The following is a 15,033-nucleotide window of genomic DNA, read 5'->3' on the forward strand; positions in this document are numbered from 1 at the left end:
ATTTTAATGCACGTAAATATCCTTGTTTATCATTAAAAAGCCAAAAAAATAAACCAGGTATTTTTCTTTTAAGATGTTTATTTGACAATAAAACCTTTTGAATCCTTGAACCTTTTACATGCCACGCCAGCAGGGGGTGTTACAGTAAAGCCCGACTACACATTGTAGTGGAGAAGAAGAAGCCGTTCTTCACCGGTGTTCCTCACATCCTTTAGCAGATTGATAGTTCACAGAGCTGCAGCCATGGAGGAGGCAAAACAGAAAGAGAATAAACATGCTGAAAAGACAGACGAGAAGACAAAGGACAAGGACAAGGATAAGAACAAGAAAGAGGAGCAAGAATTGGTGAGCGAGGAGATTTGTCTCATTCCAATGTTCGCTAAGTAGCGTCAGTGGTGATATTTTGCCTTAGTCACTGTCGCTTTGACAACATGGTTGAACAGGCCGAAGTCAATTCCTTTCAAAATATACGTCAAATTGACACGAATATAAATGTAGTTGTTTGTCACGTCATTTGTCGTAATTCTTACTCGTGTATGCGTTTTGGTTCTTTTAAAACTTGCGGGTAAAACTCCTCTGTTAGCTCACTTTAGCATAGCCTAACCCGGTCGGCAAGCTAATGTTAGCGTGCTAGCTTTTAAACGCTGCTGTGCTCTGTGTTGTCAGCGTTAGCTTTGCCCTCGCAAGTGTGTGTGTGTGTGTGTGTGTGTGTGTGTACACACACACCTAGTTAGTGTTAACATAAGGCGAAATATCAGCCAACATGAAGTGAAATTAATTGCCACACCGTTCTGTAACTCTTGCCTATCTTTATGTGGCACATTGAAGTGTGTTAGCAGTTTCGCTTAGAGCCGTTAGCCAATGCAAAAGTGTCACTTGTGTGTCTTGTTTGTCTCATAGTAAATAAACATGTTAAACCCATTGATGTATTGTAAATGTAATTGTATTATTGTAGTCCACACATCATTTTTAGTAGTAGCTGCGGTTGTATACATGTCGTGTTTACACGGTTTATTTGGATAGTTACACTATATATACAGTAAGATTAGCCACACGTTGCTGTTAAAATTGGGCTGCATTCATTATTGATTTGGCATGCATCTAAAATATCATTACGTTATGTTCCTCCATCTCTGTGCATTTCTTCTGCATTTCAAGGCTATAGTCATTACTGAATCACTCAATCAGTCTTTTTTTCTTTTCTTTTTAACTACATTTCTTTATTGCGGCTTTTATGTTGTGGATATTTTCTGGTATGTAAATTGTAAATTGAATGTGCATTAACAAAACACATTTGAGAACCTCATTTTAAGGAATTGGACACACTGATGGGCAGTTTACAGTTTTATAGATAAAAGCGATAATATAGTAGCCAAGAATAAACATTTAAGAGACTTGGTGACAGTAAAAATAGGTGTTAGTTGCAACCTCCCTACTACATTTCATCCATCGTCTACCACTATACTCCACATGAGGGTCGTGGGGTTGCTGGTCACAGAGACATTCACTGTCACATTCACACCTACAGTCAATTTTAAATGACCAATTAAACTTTAGTTGCTTAAACTTTAACTTTATTATTTCAGTCTGATGAAGACAAACAGTTGAAAGAGGATCTGGAGATGATGGTGGAGAGACTTGGCGTGAGTATTAGAATTACTTATTTTCTTCTTCTGTATTTTCAAAATCGCTCACCTGGTCAAAAACCCCTCACAATCTTTTGCATTTTTGCAGGATGAGAACACAGAGCTGCATCGTCCAGCATTAGAAGAGTTGCGTAGACTAATCCGCTCCTCAACCACCTCCATGACCTCAGTGCCAAAGCCCCTGAAGTTCCTGCGCCCACACTATGGCAAACTCAAAGAGATCTTCGAAGGCATGGCTCCTGGAGAGAACAAGGTAACGCTGTGCTGCTGCCAAAAATTTGAAAAATTCCAGTGTTGGCACATTTTGAAGACTTCAAGCAGCCTCCACAGTAATTTGAAGAATTGAAGAGTCTTTTGTTGTTTTTTTCTGTGACACAATAGATTTGTTCCCCCTCAAGAATAAAACAATTGTTGTTGCATGTTTACGTGACATCTGTTTTAAAACCTAACATAAGAATTTGTTTAAAACGGTGATTTGATGGCAAATGTATAATCAGACAAACTACATCATAGTCAAACACATTTCTTCAATTAGTTCTATGAATCATAAAGCAGTTTAACTTGTCTAAACTCTGATATGAAATCAAGTTCCAACTGTAGATGTTTGTATTTGCAGTGTTTCTGTGCTGATGTGGTGTCAGTGCTGGCCATGACAATGAGCGGTGAGAGGGAGTGTCTCAAGTATCGTCTGTCGGGCTCGCAGGAAAAGCTGGCCTCTTGGGGACATGAATATGTCAGGTAAGACAACAAATTACAAAGGACATGTCTCACTGGTGCAGCTGTAAAGAAAGGAAGGAATGTTTTTTGTGGTGTGGTTCACTACATACATTATAAACTTGATTGGTGTTGGTGAAATCTGGTGTCTTTTTTCACTTGCTTCATTTTTGAATGACAAGTCTTTCTGTCCATCATCTTCCAGGCACCTGGCAGGTGAGGTGGCCAAGGAGTGGCAGGAGGTGGAGGAGAATGACAAGACCCAGCAGGAGACACTGTTGAAACTAGTGAAGGAGATTGTGCCCTACAACATGGCCCACAATGCTGAGCATGAGGCGTGTGACTTGTTGATGGAGATCGAAAGGCTGGACATGCTCGAAGACTACATTGATGAAAATGCTTATGGAAAAGTCTGCCTCTACCTCACTAGGTATGTTCAGGGTTTACAGTGTTCACAAACTCTGTTTTCAAGTTTATGAATTTAAATTTCACTGAAACTTCTACACTTCTACAGCTGTGTGAGTTATGTCCCTGAGCCAGAAAACTCAGCACTGCTTAGATGTGCCCTAAACATCTTCCGAAATTTCAACCGTTATCCCGAGGCCCTGCGACTGGCCCTGATGCTCAACGATGTGGAGCTGGTAGAAAACATCTTTACGTCCTGCAAAGACATGTGAGGACTATTAAACCTTTGTTTTCTCTTAGGATGGTTGTTGCAATCATAAAAGGTATATAGTAAAGTATGAGCACACTGCCATTTGTTTTGCTAACTTGAATACTTGCTCTTTTGCCAGCGTCATCCAGAAGCAGATGGCCTTCATGTTGGGTCGCCATGGAATGTTCCTGGAGCTTAATGAGGACGTAGAAGACTACGAGGACCTGACGGAGATCATGTCTAACGTGCAGCTCAACAGCAACTTCTTGGCCCTGGCCAGAGAGGTAGCTGTCTTTCTGTCTTTTGATTGATTTAGAGGTAGAATGAGTAAAAGACTAATTGCCACTTATGCCATTTGAGCTTGAGCCAAGGACAAGGAGTGGTCACACAAAAGAGATGAATGATTTCTTTTTCTTTCTTAAGGCAGCTAGTGTGGATTCATAAATTTAACTTGCAGAGGTTTTTTTAAACAACGTTTTGGTCTCACACTTCAACAAATTGACTCTGTTATTAACAACTCATTCATCCTCTCCTCACCAGTTGGACATCATGGAACCCAAAGTCCCAGATGACATCTACAAAACACACCTGGAAAACAACAGTGAGTTCATATGTTTGTATAAATGCTGCATTTTGTGATTCACTTGCCACTGAACTAAATGCTAATGTCCTCACCACTGATGGTGAAAAAAAACACAAATCTGTCTTGTTGTTGTTTGACTTCTTTACTCTATGTGATAGGGTTTGGAGGCAGTGGATCCCAGGTGGACTCAGCTCGTATGAACTTAGCCTCCTCCTTTGTGAATGGCTTTGTCAACGCAGCTTTTGGACAGGACAAGCTGCTCACAGATGATGGCAACAAGTGGCTCTACAAGAACAAGGATCATGGTAAACGAAAGCACAAACAAATAAAGGAATATCTGTTATTGTATTTCTTTTAATACACCAAGTTCACACTAGAGTCGTGGGTTCACTGTGTTATGGTCTGGTGTGTCAGTGGGTCCCCGTGGCAACCGTATTCCCTATTTTGGTTTTTGTTACTAAAAATGATACGATTGTCCTCAGGCATGTTGAGTGCTGCAGCCTCCCTTGGTATGATCTTGCTGTGGGATGTTGATGGTGGTCTGACCCAGATTGACAAATACCTCTACTCCTCTGAGGACTATATCAAGGTAAATTTGAGACTACGCGACAGATTTTTCTAACTTGGTATTTATCTTTATCCACAAAATCAAGATAGTGTACTAGCTTTTCTGTTTACCAAGTTTTTGTATTTACTTGTTAACGGCAACAGTTTTTCTGCATTTACTTGTCAATTTTAATGTTCTAAACATTATAATATTTTTTGCGGCTTATTAAAAGAAAAGGCTTTATACATTTAATGTTTTTGTCTGAACTCTTGTGTCATCTGTCTCTGTGTGTAGTCTGGTGCCCTCTTGGCCTGTGGCATTGTAAACTCGGGTGTAAGGAATGAATGTGACCCAGCCCTCGCACTACTCTCTGACTATGTCCTCCACAACAGCAATGTCATGAGGATAGGATCCATCTTTGGGTGAGGAGATGGTTCATGCAAAGATTTTTTTCCAAAATATCCAAGGCAATTTTATCTATACTCTAAGTCGTAGACATACATTTTTATTGTTTTTACTTGCTTGTCTCTTTATATAAACTCATTTTGGTGTTAACCTCGGAGTTTCTCCTCTGGGAATCAGTTTGATGTAATATTGGCACTTTGTGGATTGTAGTCCTGATCCTCATCGTCTTGTTTTCAGACTGGGCCTGGCCTACGCTGGCTCCAACAGAGAAGATGTTCTCTCTCTGCTTCTTCCTGTTATGGGAGACTCCAAGTCCAGCATGGAGGTAAGGGTACATCAGTTGTGTCGACGCTTTTTTCCCCCCATTCTATTCAATACACACAGTACAGCTTGCTAAATTAAAATTTGCATGTGTTTTATCTCCAGGTGGTTGGAGTGACGGCGATAGCCTGTGGTATGATCGCTGTAGGCTCATGTAATGGTGACGTGACCTCCACCATCGTCCAGACCATCATGGAGAAGAACGAGCAGGAACTGAAGGACACATATGCTCGCTGGCTGCCTCTAGGCCTTGGACTCAACCACCTGGGTAAGTAAAGGGGTAGTTTATTTATTAGGAAGTGTAGTTGTATGAGATACTGACTGAAATGGGGAACCAGCTCGAGTAACACGTTACTCTAATCTCATTACTTTTAGTATGACAAGTAACAAGTAAAGTAAGGGATTATTAATTGCAAAAACAGTAGTAGCAAGCAGGCTTCATTACTGCGTTACTAAACCGTGCTTCTGTTTGTGAGACCGTCTCATGACAATCATGTATGAGTGGTGCGACATCAGTGGTAAACAGCAGACGTGTGTAGATCAACAAGAGATATATAGATTATATAGAATAGATTGATATTGAGCAGCGGGTGCAGATGCCATTACAGCTCCTCCGCACATCTCTACCCTGGGGTCAGACACGACCGCAGCCTGCTGAGTGTCAGTCCAGCCGTTGAAAATACCCGCTCTGAGGGGACTGACGTTGCCGTGATGCACAAGTACCTCCTTGCTATCTTGGCAAGCCTGGGGAACCTTATTCCATTCACTTTCCACCAGTCTGTAGGGTGGGGGAGCCTCCCTCAGAAAGTTCTGAAGTTCTGCTGCGATGCCTGCCTCGCATTGAGTGGTATAATGCTCCCCAAGGAGTTGTCATAGCAGAGACCTGGGACTGGGAGGCTGCGACTCTAGTGTTTGCACTCCTCTCGTCCGTGTCGGATAACACAGGCTCCTCGTCTCCCAGCCTCTGGGATAGCCGCCCTACTGATCTCCACTGACTACGCAACACAACCTTCTTAATAATCAATTAATTGATCGTCGTTTAATTATGCCCATCCCTAAAGCCGGCACAGGAATGTGAAACTCATTGCAAAAAAAACCCGGATCCCCCGCTCCTGATAAACATGTGAAAATAGACTTAAGTGACAGGACTTAGTGCCGCTGAACTGAAGAACCTCGTCGCTGGTTATGTTGTTGAGGTCACGAGAGACTTTGATTTTAATTATTTTATTGCTATATTTTATTTACATATATTTGAATGAAGGAGTATGAACACAAACAATAAAAATATGGTAGAATGTAGGAAAATAGGTGTAAATGTTCCATACTTAATATATACTGAACTATAAATGAATTATACTCAAACTTTAACCTGGTAGAATCTACATGCACAGCTGTGTTAAAGAACGTCAGATGAATTGCAACATGGTGATTTCACCTGAAGTCATTTTGTGTATGAAAAGATGTTTTTGATGTTTATTGCTTTAATTATTGTGTTTGTGTCCTTTACTGTCCCCAGGTAAAGGAGAGGCAATTGAGACGACCCTGGCAGCTCTACAGGTCGTACCCGAACCTTTCCGCAGCTTTGCCAACACACTAGTGGATATCTGTGCATATGCAGGTCAGTTTCACAGCACCATATCCAAAGGAGATTCATTCATTTGGACATGTCCCACACTGCTTCTTTTGTCTCTCCATCGCCCCTACAGGTCAACCATATACAGTTCCACTTCTGCCAGTTTACATGACTCGGTAATAATTTGTCTCTGCCTCCATCTCAGGTTCTGGTAATGTTCTTAAGGTGCAGCAGCTTCTCCATATCTGCAGTGAACACTATGAAAACAAAGACAAGGACAAAGAGGAGGACAAGGACAAGAAAGACAAGAAGGACAAAGACAAGAAGGACTCTGCTGCTGATATGGGCTCCCATCAGGTAAATACTGACCTGTGATTGTTCTGTCATTATCAGCTGTGTTAATTGATGAGTTTGGAAGAATGACTTATTTTTAATGTCTTCCTGTTTAGGGCGCAGCTGTTCTTGGTATTGCCCTGATTGCCATGGGGGAGGAGATCGGCTCTGAAATGGCACTGCGAACATTTGGACATCTGGTTAGTACTGCTCACTGTCTGTCATGTGTTATTGTTTTGTTTTTGTTTACATCTACCGATCCACTTCTCTAAACCATATATGAGATTCTGAAACAATGATTACTAAAAGGAAAGCACATGCACCAATCAGTGATAATTAAGTTAACTGTTGTATTAACCCAGGGCTCCAGACTGCGACCAAAATTTGAGACAGTAAATCTTACATCTATTGGTGCTTGTGCGACTAAATTTGCCAGTTCTTTTAATATAAACTTGGCCCGAGGCAGAAATGCTTCGTGTCGAGTGTGACTACTGTTACAACACAGCACTGTGTTTTGATGCGGAGGATGGGGGCAGTAATGCCGCAGCACAGTGAATGACAACCACGCCATACACAGAAGAACAAGAGGAAACGTACAGAACATAGACACAACGGAGAGAAGATGGCTCCTAATGCAAAAATGGACTAAACAAACGGTGATGAAGAGGAGGCCTGAAAGCAGCAGCTAGTTAGCTGCTAGACATGCTGGCATTCCTTTGTTGCTGTGCATGAAAGTGCAGGGCACGACTGAGTTCTGAGCATGTGGATACGTTTCCTTCATTTTAACCACACATTTGTAGTGTTATTTAAATGTAATTGCTACTTTTAAATGAGCAGTCAAACAAACTGTTTATATAAAAATAATCCAGTTGTTTTAGGAGACATTTTGAAACTGGGAATTTAAAACAGCACATTGCAATTCCTGCATTTAATAAATATCATTAATGCAGTGAACAGGAAAAGGAAGTGTGAATATTACTGCTTGCACTCCTAAAATTATGAAATTATACAAGTAAGTCTAGAGCCCACATTTAACGCATCCTTACTACACACCAGTAGTGAACACACAGACCAGGTCCAGGAGCAGTGGGAGTTGGGTATCTTGTTCAGGGGCACCTCAGCCCTTGACCTGTCCTGGATTTTGTCTGGCAACCCTCCAGTTACAAGGCCAATTTCCCTCCACTTGCCCTAATGTGTTTGATTGATGTGTACTGTTTTAATCATGAACTTTATTTGGTCTCTATGTATTTCTTAGTTACGTTATGGTGAGCCCACCCTGAGGCGAGCAGTACCCCTTGCCCTGGCTCTCATATCCGTGTCCAACCCTCGTCTCAACATCTTGGACACCCTCAGCAAGTTTTCCCATGATGCTGACCCCGAAGTCTCCCACAACTCCATCTTTGCCATGGGCATGGTGGGCAGCGGTAAGTACAAATCTAATGTAGTATTACATAAGATAATTGTGGGAATGAAAAGCCCTGTTTAGCTGTAAAATATAAATGGATTGAATGTTTATGCTGACAACACATCTTAGCCACATGACAAGAAAACCACGGTGTTTAAGCTGTGTTATGCGTGTGTAGCATTGTGCTTGTGCTAAAGCGATAACCAGCACTATAGATGTGTTTTTAGCATCAGACTTGGACCTTATTCAGCGGTGGAAAACCCTGGATTTAAGCATTTAATTAGTGTACTGGAACCATGCTACACAAAGCCAAGCAGCGTGCATCTCACTACAAGATTCAAAGTGTTTATTGTCATATGCACAGTAAAGAAACACGTTTCCCTGTACAATGAAATTCTTACTTTGCTGTCCACTCAAAAAACACCAGCATAAAGTAGAAAAGAGATGCTTTTGTAGAAAAAAAAAGTATAAATATACATAAGAAAAATATAAATATTACAAATTAACTAAAAATAACATATATGCATAAAATAAGTGTAAACATATGCATATATACAAGGAATAAGAGTATTACAAAAAACTAACATAACATATATGCATAAAATAAGTGTAAACATATGCATATAAACAAGAAATAAGAACTGTACATAAAGTGAACGCTGGTTGTGCAATTTAACAGATTTAAAGTGACATGTTTCAGGTTTTAAAGTGACGGTAACAGATTAAAGTGACAGTGTAACTAGGTGACAGGATTATTGTAGTCCCGTTCAGCTGTTGAGGATTCTGATGGCAGTGGGGTAAAAAGAGTTCTTGTTTGCTCCATGTTTGCTCGCTCCGCTCTCGTATGCCGGCTTTTTTCTAGTGTTTTACAAAGGTGTTGCCTTCCATGTATGATAATGTTATTGGATGTCAGAGGTCAGATTTAGTGACCTTAATATCAGATGTTTGGACCTTCAACACAGAACTACATGACTCTCTCTATGACTTCTCTTCTTTTTACAGTTAGTTTCCAGTTGACTGGTTATTGTTACATTCATGTTTTTAATACATTATTTAAATTTGGTCCATTGAAAACAAACGATGGACATTATATCACTCATGACACCATGTAGACAATTGAAATGGGAATCTTTCATGACATGAAATCAATGATCCTTGACTAAACTAGAAACTAGTCTAAAAATGGCAACACAGTATCTTCTCTACTTAGTGCGTTTCAGTTTCCACATTATTTTTTGACTTATTATTTACATATTGAACACTGAGGCATAGTGCCGAAGCTGTGAAACAACTACCTGCAGCTAAATGCATTTTTCCTTGAAAACTAGAAAGTGTGTGTTACATGTTAACCAGGCACTTGATTCCATCCTCTGTGAAAGAGCCTCTAGTATCAACTTTGTTAACCTATGACCATTTTTTCCATTTCCCCAGGCACAAATAACGCCCGTCTGGCTGCCATGCTGCGGCAGCTGGCACAGTATCACGCCAAAGACCCCAACAATCTTTTCATGGTCCGACTGGCCCAGGTGGGTGGCAACACAAAAGGCACTCTGTACCAGACAGTACATTTTGAGCGACTATTGACTCTGTGCTGCTTGTGCCTCCACAGGGTCTGACTCACTTGGGCAAAGGCACACTGACACTCTGTCCTTACCATAGCGACCGGCAGCTGATGAGCCAGGTTGCCGTTGCTGGATTACTCACTGTGCTTGTTTCCTTCCTCGATGTCAAGAACAGTCAGTTTATTTTCCTTCTGCTGCTCTCCACTTCCACACACTTAACATTGAATTTGAATATCAGTCATCTCCCTGTGCTCATGTACCGCTCCTGCATTTCTTTGTGTGCATTTCAGTAATTCTGGGGAAATCCCACTACATTCTGTATGGCCTGGTCGCAGCCATGCAGCCACGTATGCTGGTCACATTCGATCACGAGCTCCGGCCACTGCCTGTGTCTGTCAGAGTTGGACAGGTAAAGCATTAAAGAACTGAAATGATTATTTATTATTATCTTGACTTGAATGAAAACCATTTCCCTAAACTTTCTCAAACGTCCCTGTAAAGCAGTAGATTTCTGGTCGATCTCACCACATACAAATGTGTTATTAGTTTTGACAAATTTGAATGGTTATAATAAACCCTGTGAATGTGAAAGTGACAGCTTCACGATGCACACTTTGTGAACTAAGAGCCCCTTAGAAAAGATTTGGTGACATCACTGGGTCAAAACCTTAGCTCAGTAGCTGTGCAGCTCAACATGTCACGGGTGACCTGGTTCTGATTAATCAGAACCGCACATCTAGCATGTTGAGTTTTATATATATGTAAACAAGTTCTACCTTGTTGGCGTCTGCTGAACACCCAAAAATCACCTTCAACTAAAGACACCACAGTGAGAAGCAATAATTAACCTTTCCCTGTGCCAGTCGTTAACAAAAATAATCCAGCTGGAATTTTTAGGCGTGTCTAAAATATGAATCTATGACGCTGCTTTGAGCAGTTTACACGCCTTTGGTTTCCTGAAGATGTGTCTCATCTAAATGCAAAAACACACAAAAGCTCTGCCACTTTACTTACATTTCTAAAGATGAGGATATGAAGTAGATGAGAACTGAAGCTAAACTAGCTGTGTGCTTGTGTACAGTATGTTTGAATGTGAAAATAACTACTCAATTTATTACACTTGCTTTGTCACATGTTCTCACTAATGGTTTTCATTGTGCAGGCTGTGGATGTGGTGGGTCAGGCCGGCAAGCCAAAGGCCATCACAGGTTTCCAGACTCACACCACACCAGTGTTGCTGGCTCACGGAGAGAGGGCAGAGCTGGCCACAGAGGAGTACCTCCCCGTCACCCCCATCCTAGAGGGCTTCGTCATCCTCCAGAAGAACCCCAACTTCAGACCCCAGACTGCACCTTAGGCTTTTTAGCCCATTCCTCTTCACCATCTCCCTCTGTGTGTAAGAGTAGCCCCTCCATGGCTCTTGGAAGTTGTTATATTTAGTTATTTACCGATTGGCTGAAAAGAGTGCTTTGTCCTCTCACTGTCCTCTGTGGCCCAGTTCCAGCAGTCATTAAAAAATGGATTGGTTTGGGGTCTGGTTTATTGGACTGGGGTCACAAAGAGGGTTGAACTGGGACCATCCATTCTAAATATATGGTTCTTTACACTGCTCTAAATTTAATCCAACTATCACACATGTTCCAAATCTGCTGTTTTACTGTCTGGGGGGAAACTGTTCATCCCCCTCCTCTTTGTTTTGTTTCAGTCATCAGTAAATAACAACTGCCCGGACATTAGTGCTTCACACTCACTTTGTTTTATTTTTTACTTCAGTCATTTGTTTGTAATTAGAACATCTAAAAGTATGTATTCCTCTTTTTTTTTGGGGTGGGGGGTGTTTGTTACAGTACTGTTGATGGTTGAATCAATAAATAAATAAAAAAACTGATCCATGTTGTAGAAATGTGATAACTGTGTGATCACTGATTGACAAGCAAAGAATGTCATGTGGCTGTAATAGTATTAAAAGCTGCAGTAGGCAGGATTGCTAGAAACACAATTTACTTTTAAGACGAGCACAAACAGAAACTAATTTCGTATGTGATAGATGAACCAAGGAATTCTGCCCATCTCTAGGAAGTTGTTGCTGGTGCTGGAGCAGTAATTGTTCTAAAAGAATGCAGTGTAGGTGTAGTGGAACAGCTCGCTCCCTTCTCTGTGACCACATACTGTAAATGCTACTAAACCTTCAATGCTGCAGATGCAAACTGAGGCCAGTGGAGGTGCACGTGTGTTGGATCACCTGAGGAATTGTAATATAAAAATAATAGTCTTGCCTGCTGAGCATTTTAAATGATGCTGGCTGCAGGTTCTCCACACGGAGGAAGACAGCATTTCAAATGGACACTTGTACTGTATCTGCACCTAAAAAAAAGTACATGGTATATTTGTGTCAGTAATGAATGACGATGTTAGGATCATTTAGATTTACGTATATTGTCTTTGATCTGACAATATAATAGTAATACACATGCCATTAAGAGTTAAGGTGCAACATTGACAATGTCGGATCAATATCATAAACGGTATATATTACTATTTTTCAAGGTAAAATAAAATAATGTACACTTTCATCAAACTTTTATGGTTAATAATCATATTATAAATGTGGCTGGCAGACAAATGTTTAGTAGCTCAGTTCAATTCATTATATTTTTTCAAATATGAACCAGGTTTAAACTTAAATTCTTCAGACATTATTTAACACTTTAAATGACACTTGATTCACCTCATCAGTCCATTGATTTTGTTATTTACAGACTTGTTTAATTGAGTAGATTTAATTTTGTGTCCAATCCTGAATGTGTCTTTTGGAATGAGATCATTTCTTATTCTCCACTAGGAGGCGATTCAGTGTGCAAGATATGGGTGGAACTAAAAAAAATAAACAAATAGATAGATAATTATTCCAATGTTTTTGTTTCTTTTCTTTTTGAGGATACAATCACAAATGTATGAATAGTTTTCCCCAGAATGAGCCATTTATATTTACAACAGGAGCAGGTCTTTTTTTACTGAGTACCCCTAACATGTTTTGAATAGACAGTTGAAAGGTAAGGGTGAGAGATATGCAGCTGCAACATGCATCCCACATACTGTACCTCTAAATAAAATATCTGTCATGTAGCTTTTTGTTATTAAACAATATTCAAACATACAAACAACATGGCACTTAGGTCAAGGCGTTATGTAAGTAATGTATTGCAAATTGCGAGTATTAATCACAAAGTAATAAAGTAAAATGAAGAGGTCCAAAATTGACACTAAATGTACTGTTTGCTTTAATTAAATTAATGATATTGATTTGTGAATGTTCGTTTTTTCAAGGATTAAAAATTACATTGACAAGAAAAATCATTTGTACAACCAGGGCTGCAATAATCGATTAATCTGTCCATAATTATGTCGTTTAATCGAGTTATAGTTTGGTCCAGAAAATGTTGATCAGTGTTTTTCAAAACCTGAAAATGATGTCTTGTTTTTTTCCACAAACCAAAATGAGTCAGTTACAATTATTTCTTCGTTATATGGAGGAAAGAAACCAGAAAATGTTTACTTTTAAGAAGCAGGAAATTCAGAAAACTTGACGGATCATTTTCAATTAATAGTCGAGTAATTGTTTCAGCCCTAATTACACCTGTAATGCACCGATCGGACCATAAATAATACATATTTTGAGGAAAAGTTTTTCATGACTGGAGAAATGTACAGTCACAGAGCTTCAGTATCCAGCAGTAACTAAAACTTAACCAAGTGACTGAATGGATCCATTCCATTTCACGCGTTTACGTCGATCATTTTTGCTTTGCGAGCTGTGATACAAAAAGATATGTATTATATACATTTATTATAATATAATAGATATTTCATTCGCAACTCTTTTTTTTTTAAGTTTTGGATAAATCGGAATAAATTGGAATAAATCGTACAACTTAGTTAATATACGGCTCAGCTGGTCCACTTCAGATTGAACGAGATTACTGTAACAGTTTCACGTGATGGGATTTTACCGGAATTACCTCGCTACCGGCTTCCGGGATGATTTTCCGTCCGTCCGGCTCTGCGGACTCAAGGAGAGAAAGGTAACGCCACGGCATTGAGCCCTATTTCCTTTTAAAAAGCGAATGTTTATCGTGTAACCGTCATGTTGCTGTCACACACAGACTCTGCTGGCATATGTACGTGTAAGTTCGGCGTTGAAATGCAGAGACATCGCTGTCTGCGGTGACTTTCTTCACTGCTGTTCCTGCTGTGTCTTCTCAGGGATTAGCTAGCTAGCTCGCGGCTAGTAGTCCGTGCTAAGGCGACGTGGGTGTTCTTCTTTCTCCACTTTAGCTGGTTTAAGTTAGCGAGTTAACACTGCCACGGACAGCCTATTTGAACTCTTACACCAACGTTTACAAACACGTTATATATACATACTATGTCTGAATATGTCATATATGTCACGTGATAAATAGACGGTCGTGTTAGTATGTTGTTGTTTTCGCCGGTTAGCGTAATGTATGCTACAAGCTAGTACTGCTACGTGCTAGCCAGTGTCACAGTGGGCTGTGTACAGTAGGTGGAAAGTGAAATAACCCGAGCTGTGTTTTGACCTCGTGTCAGTTGATCAGCAGTAAGTGCTGGAGCGTTTTCTCTCGGATTAACCAGCGAATGTGTCAGTTGTTAATAACGTGACGAAGAGAGCGTTAGTACCAGCAACTCTGCATCTCTACAATATGGAGAGATACTAATCAAACATGTAAGTGACAGTAGGGTATGCAAGCTGTCAAATGTGTACATATGGACACCTATAATGTACACAGTGGGATTATGAGACACTGGTGGTGGAGGATAAACTGGGTGACATCAAACCCATTTGACAGGACAGTTGTTTTTAACCTTGAAGGGTTGGTGTGTGTGTGTGTGTTTTGGGTGAGGTGACAGGTCGTAGTGCCTTCAGGTGAGCTGCAGTAGGATGTCATGCCTCGTAGTTAAAGAAACGTGTTGTAAATGCGTCGTTCGTGTAAACGCAGGCTGTCGCAGTGGTGATGCGCTGTTGCTGTTGCATGGGTTGTTGAGCTGTTGTGGCTGACTCAGTCAGTCTGTCGAGTCTTTGCATCAGTGTTTTCACGACACCGCACGCAGTTGTGCCTCTGTGCTTACACGTAGCTAACTCTAATCGATAGGGTTGAGTTGCACATTGAGACGAACGCACGCGCTAACGACCTGTTAGCTTGACAGTTATCTAGGTTTATTTTGCCATTCTTTGACTCCTCGTTGGTGTCTCACTGAAACGTCGTCGGC

At 40.5% G+C, this 15,033-nt stretch overlaps 2 protein-coding genes across 2 annotated transcripts in view; both read left to right on the forward strand.

The window, feature by feature from the left end:
• Positions 1 to 173: 173 nt before the first annotated feature.
• Positions 174 to 11,641, forward strand: psmd2 (proteasome 26S subunit ubiquitin receptor, non-ATPase 2). The gene is made up of 21 exons (XM_044016103.1): positions 174 to 345; positions 1,587 to 1,643; positions 1,735 to 1,899; positions 2,263 to 2,384; positions 2,566 to 2,790; positions 2,875 to 3,033; positions 3,155 to 3,299; positions 3,556 to 3,616; positions 3,757 to 3,903; positions 4,081 to 4,187; positions 4,440 to 4,567; positions 4,788 to 4,875; positions 4,977 to 5,139; positions 6,388 to 6,489; positions 6,650 to 6,801; positions 6,894 to 6,977; positions 8,033 to 8,201; positions 9,614 to 9,708; positions 9,792 to 9,918; positions 10,035 to 10,153; positions 10,907 to 11,641. The coding sequence occupies exons 1-21, from the start codon at positions 244 to 246 to the stop codon at positions 11,099 to 11,101; spliced, it is 2,712 nt and encodes a 903-aa protein (XP_043872038.1). The 5' UTR covers positions 174 to 243; the 3' UTR covers positions 11,102 to 11,641.
• Positions 11,642 to 13,762: 2,121 nt separating this feature from the next.
• LOC122760905 (eukaryotic translation initiation factor 4 gamma 1-like) overlaps positions 13,763 to 15,033 on the forward strand; it is a 39,708-nt gene continuing 38,437 nt past the window's right edge. Inside the window, exon 1 of the mRNA XM_044016100.1 lies at positions 13,763 to 13,826. The gene's annotated coding sequence lies outside the window, so the exon portion shown is untranslated. The remainder of the gene's footprint in view (positions 13,827 to 15,033) is intronic.

Source organism: Solea senegalensis, unplaced genomic scaffold (assembly GCF_019176455.1).
Source record: "Solea senegalensis isolate Sse05_10M unplaced genomic scaffold, IFAPA_SoseM_1 scf7180000014161, whole genome shotgun sequence".
Lineage (NCBI taxonomy): Eukaryota > Metazoa > Chordata > Actinopteri > Pleuronectiformes > Soleidae > Solea > Solea senegalensis.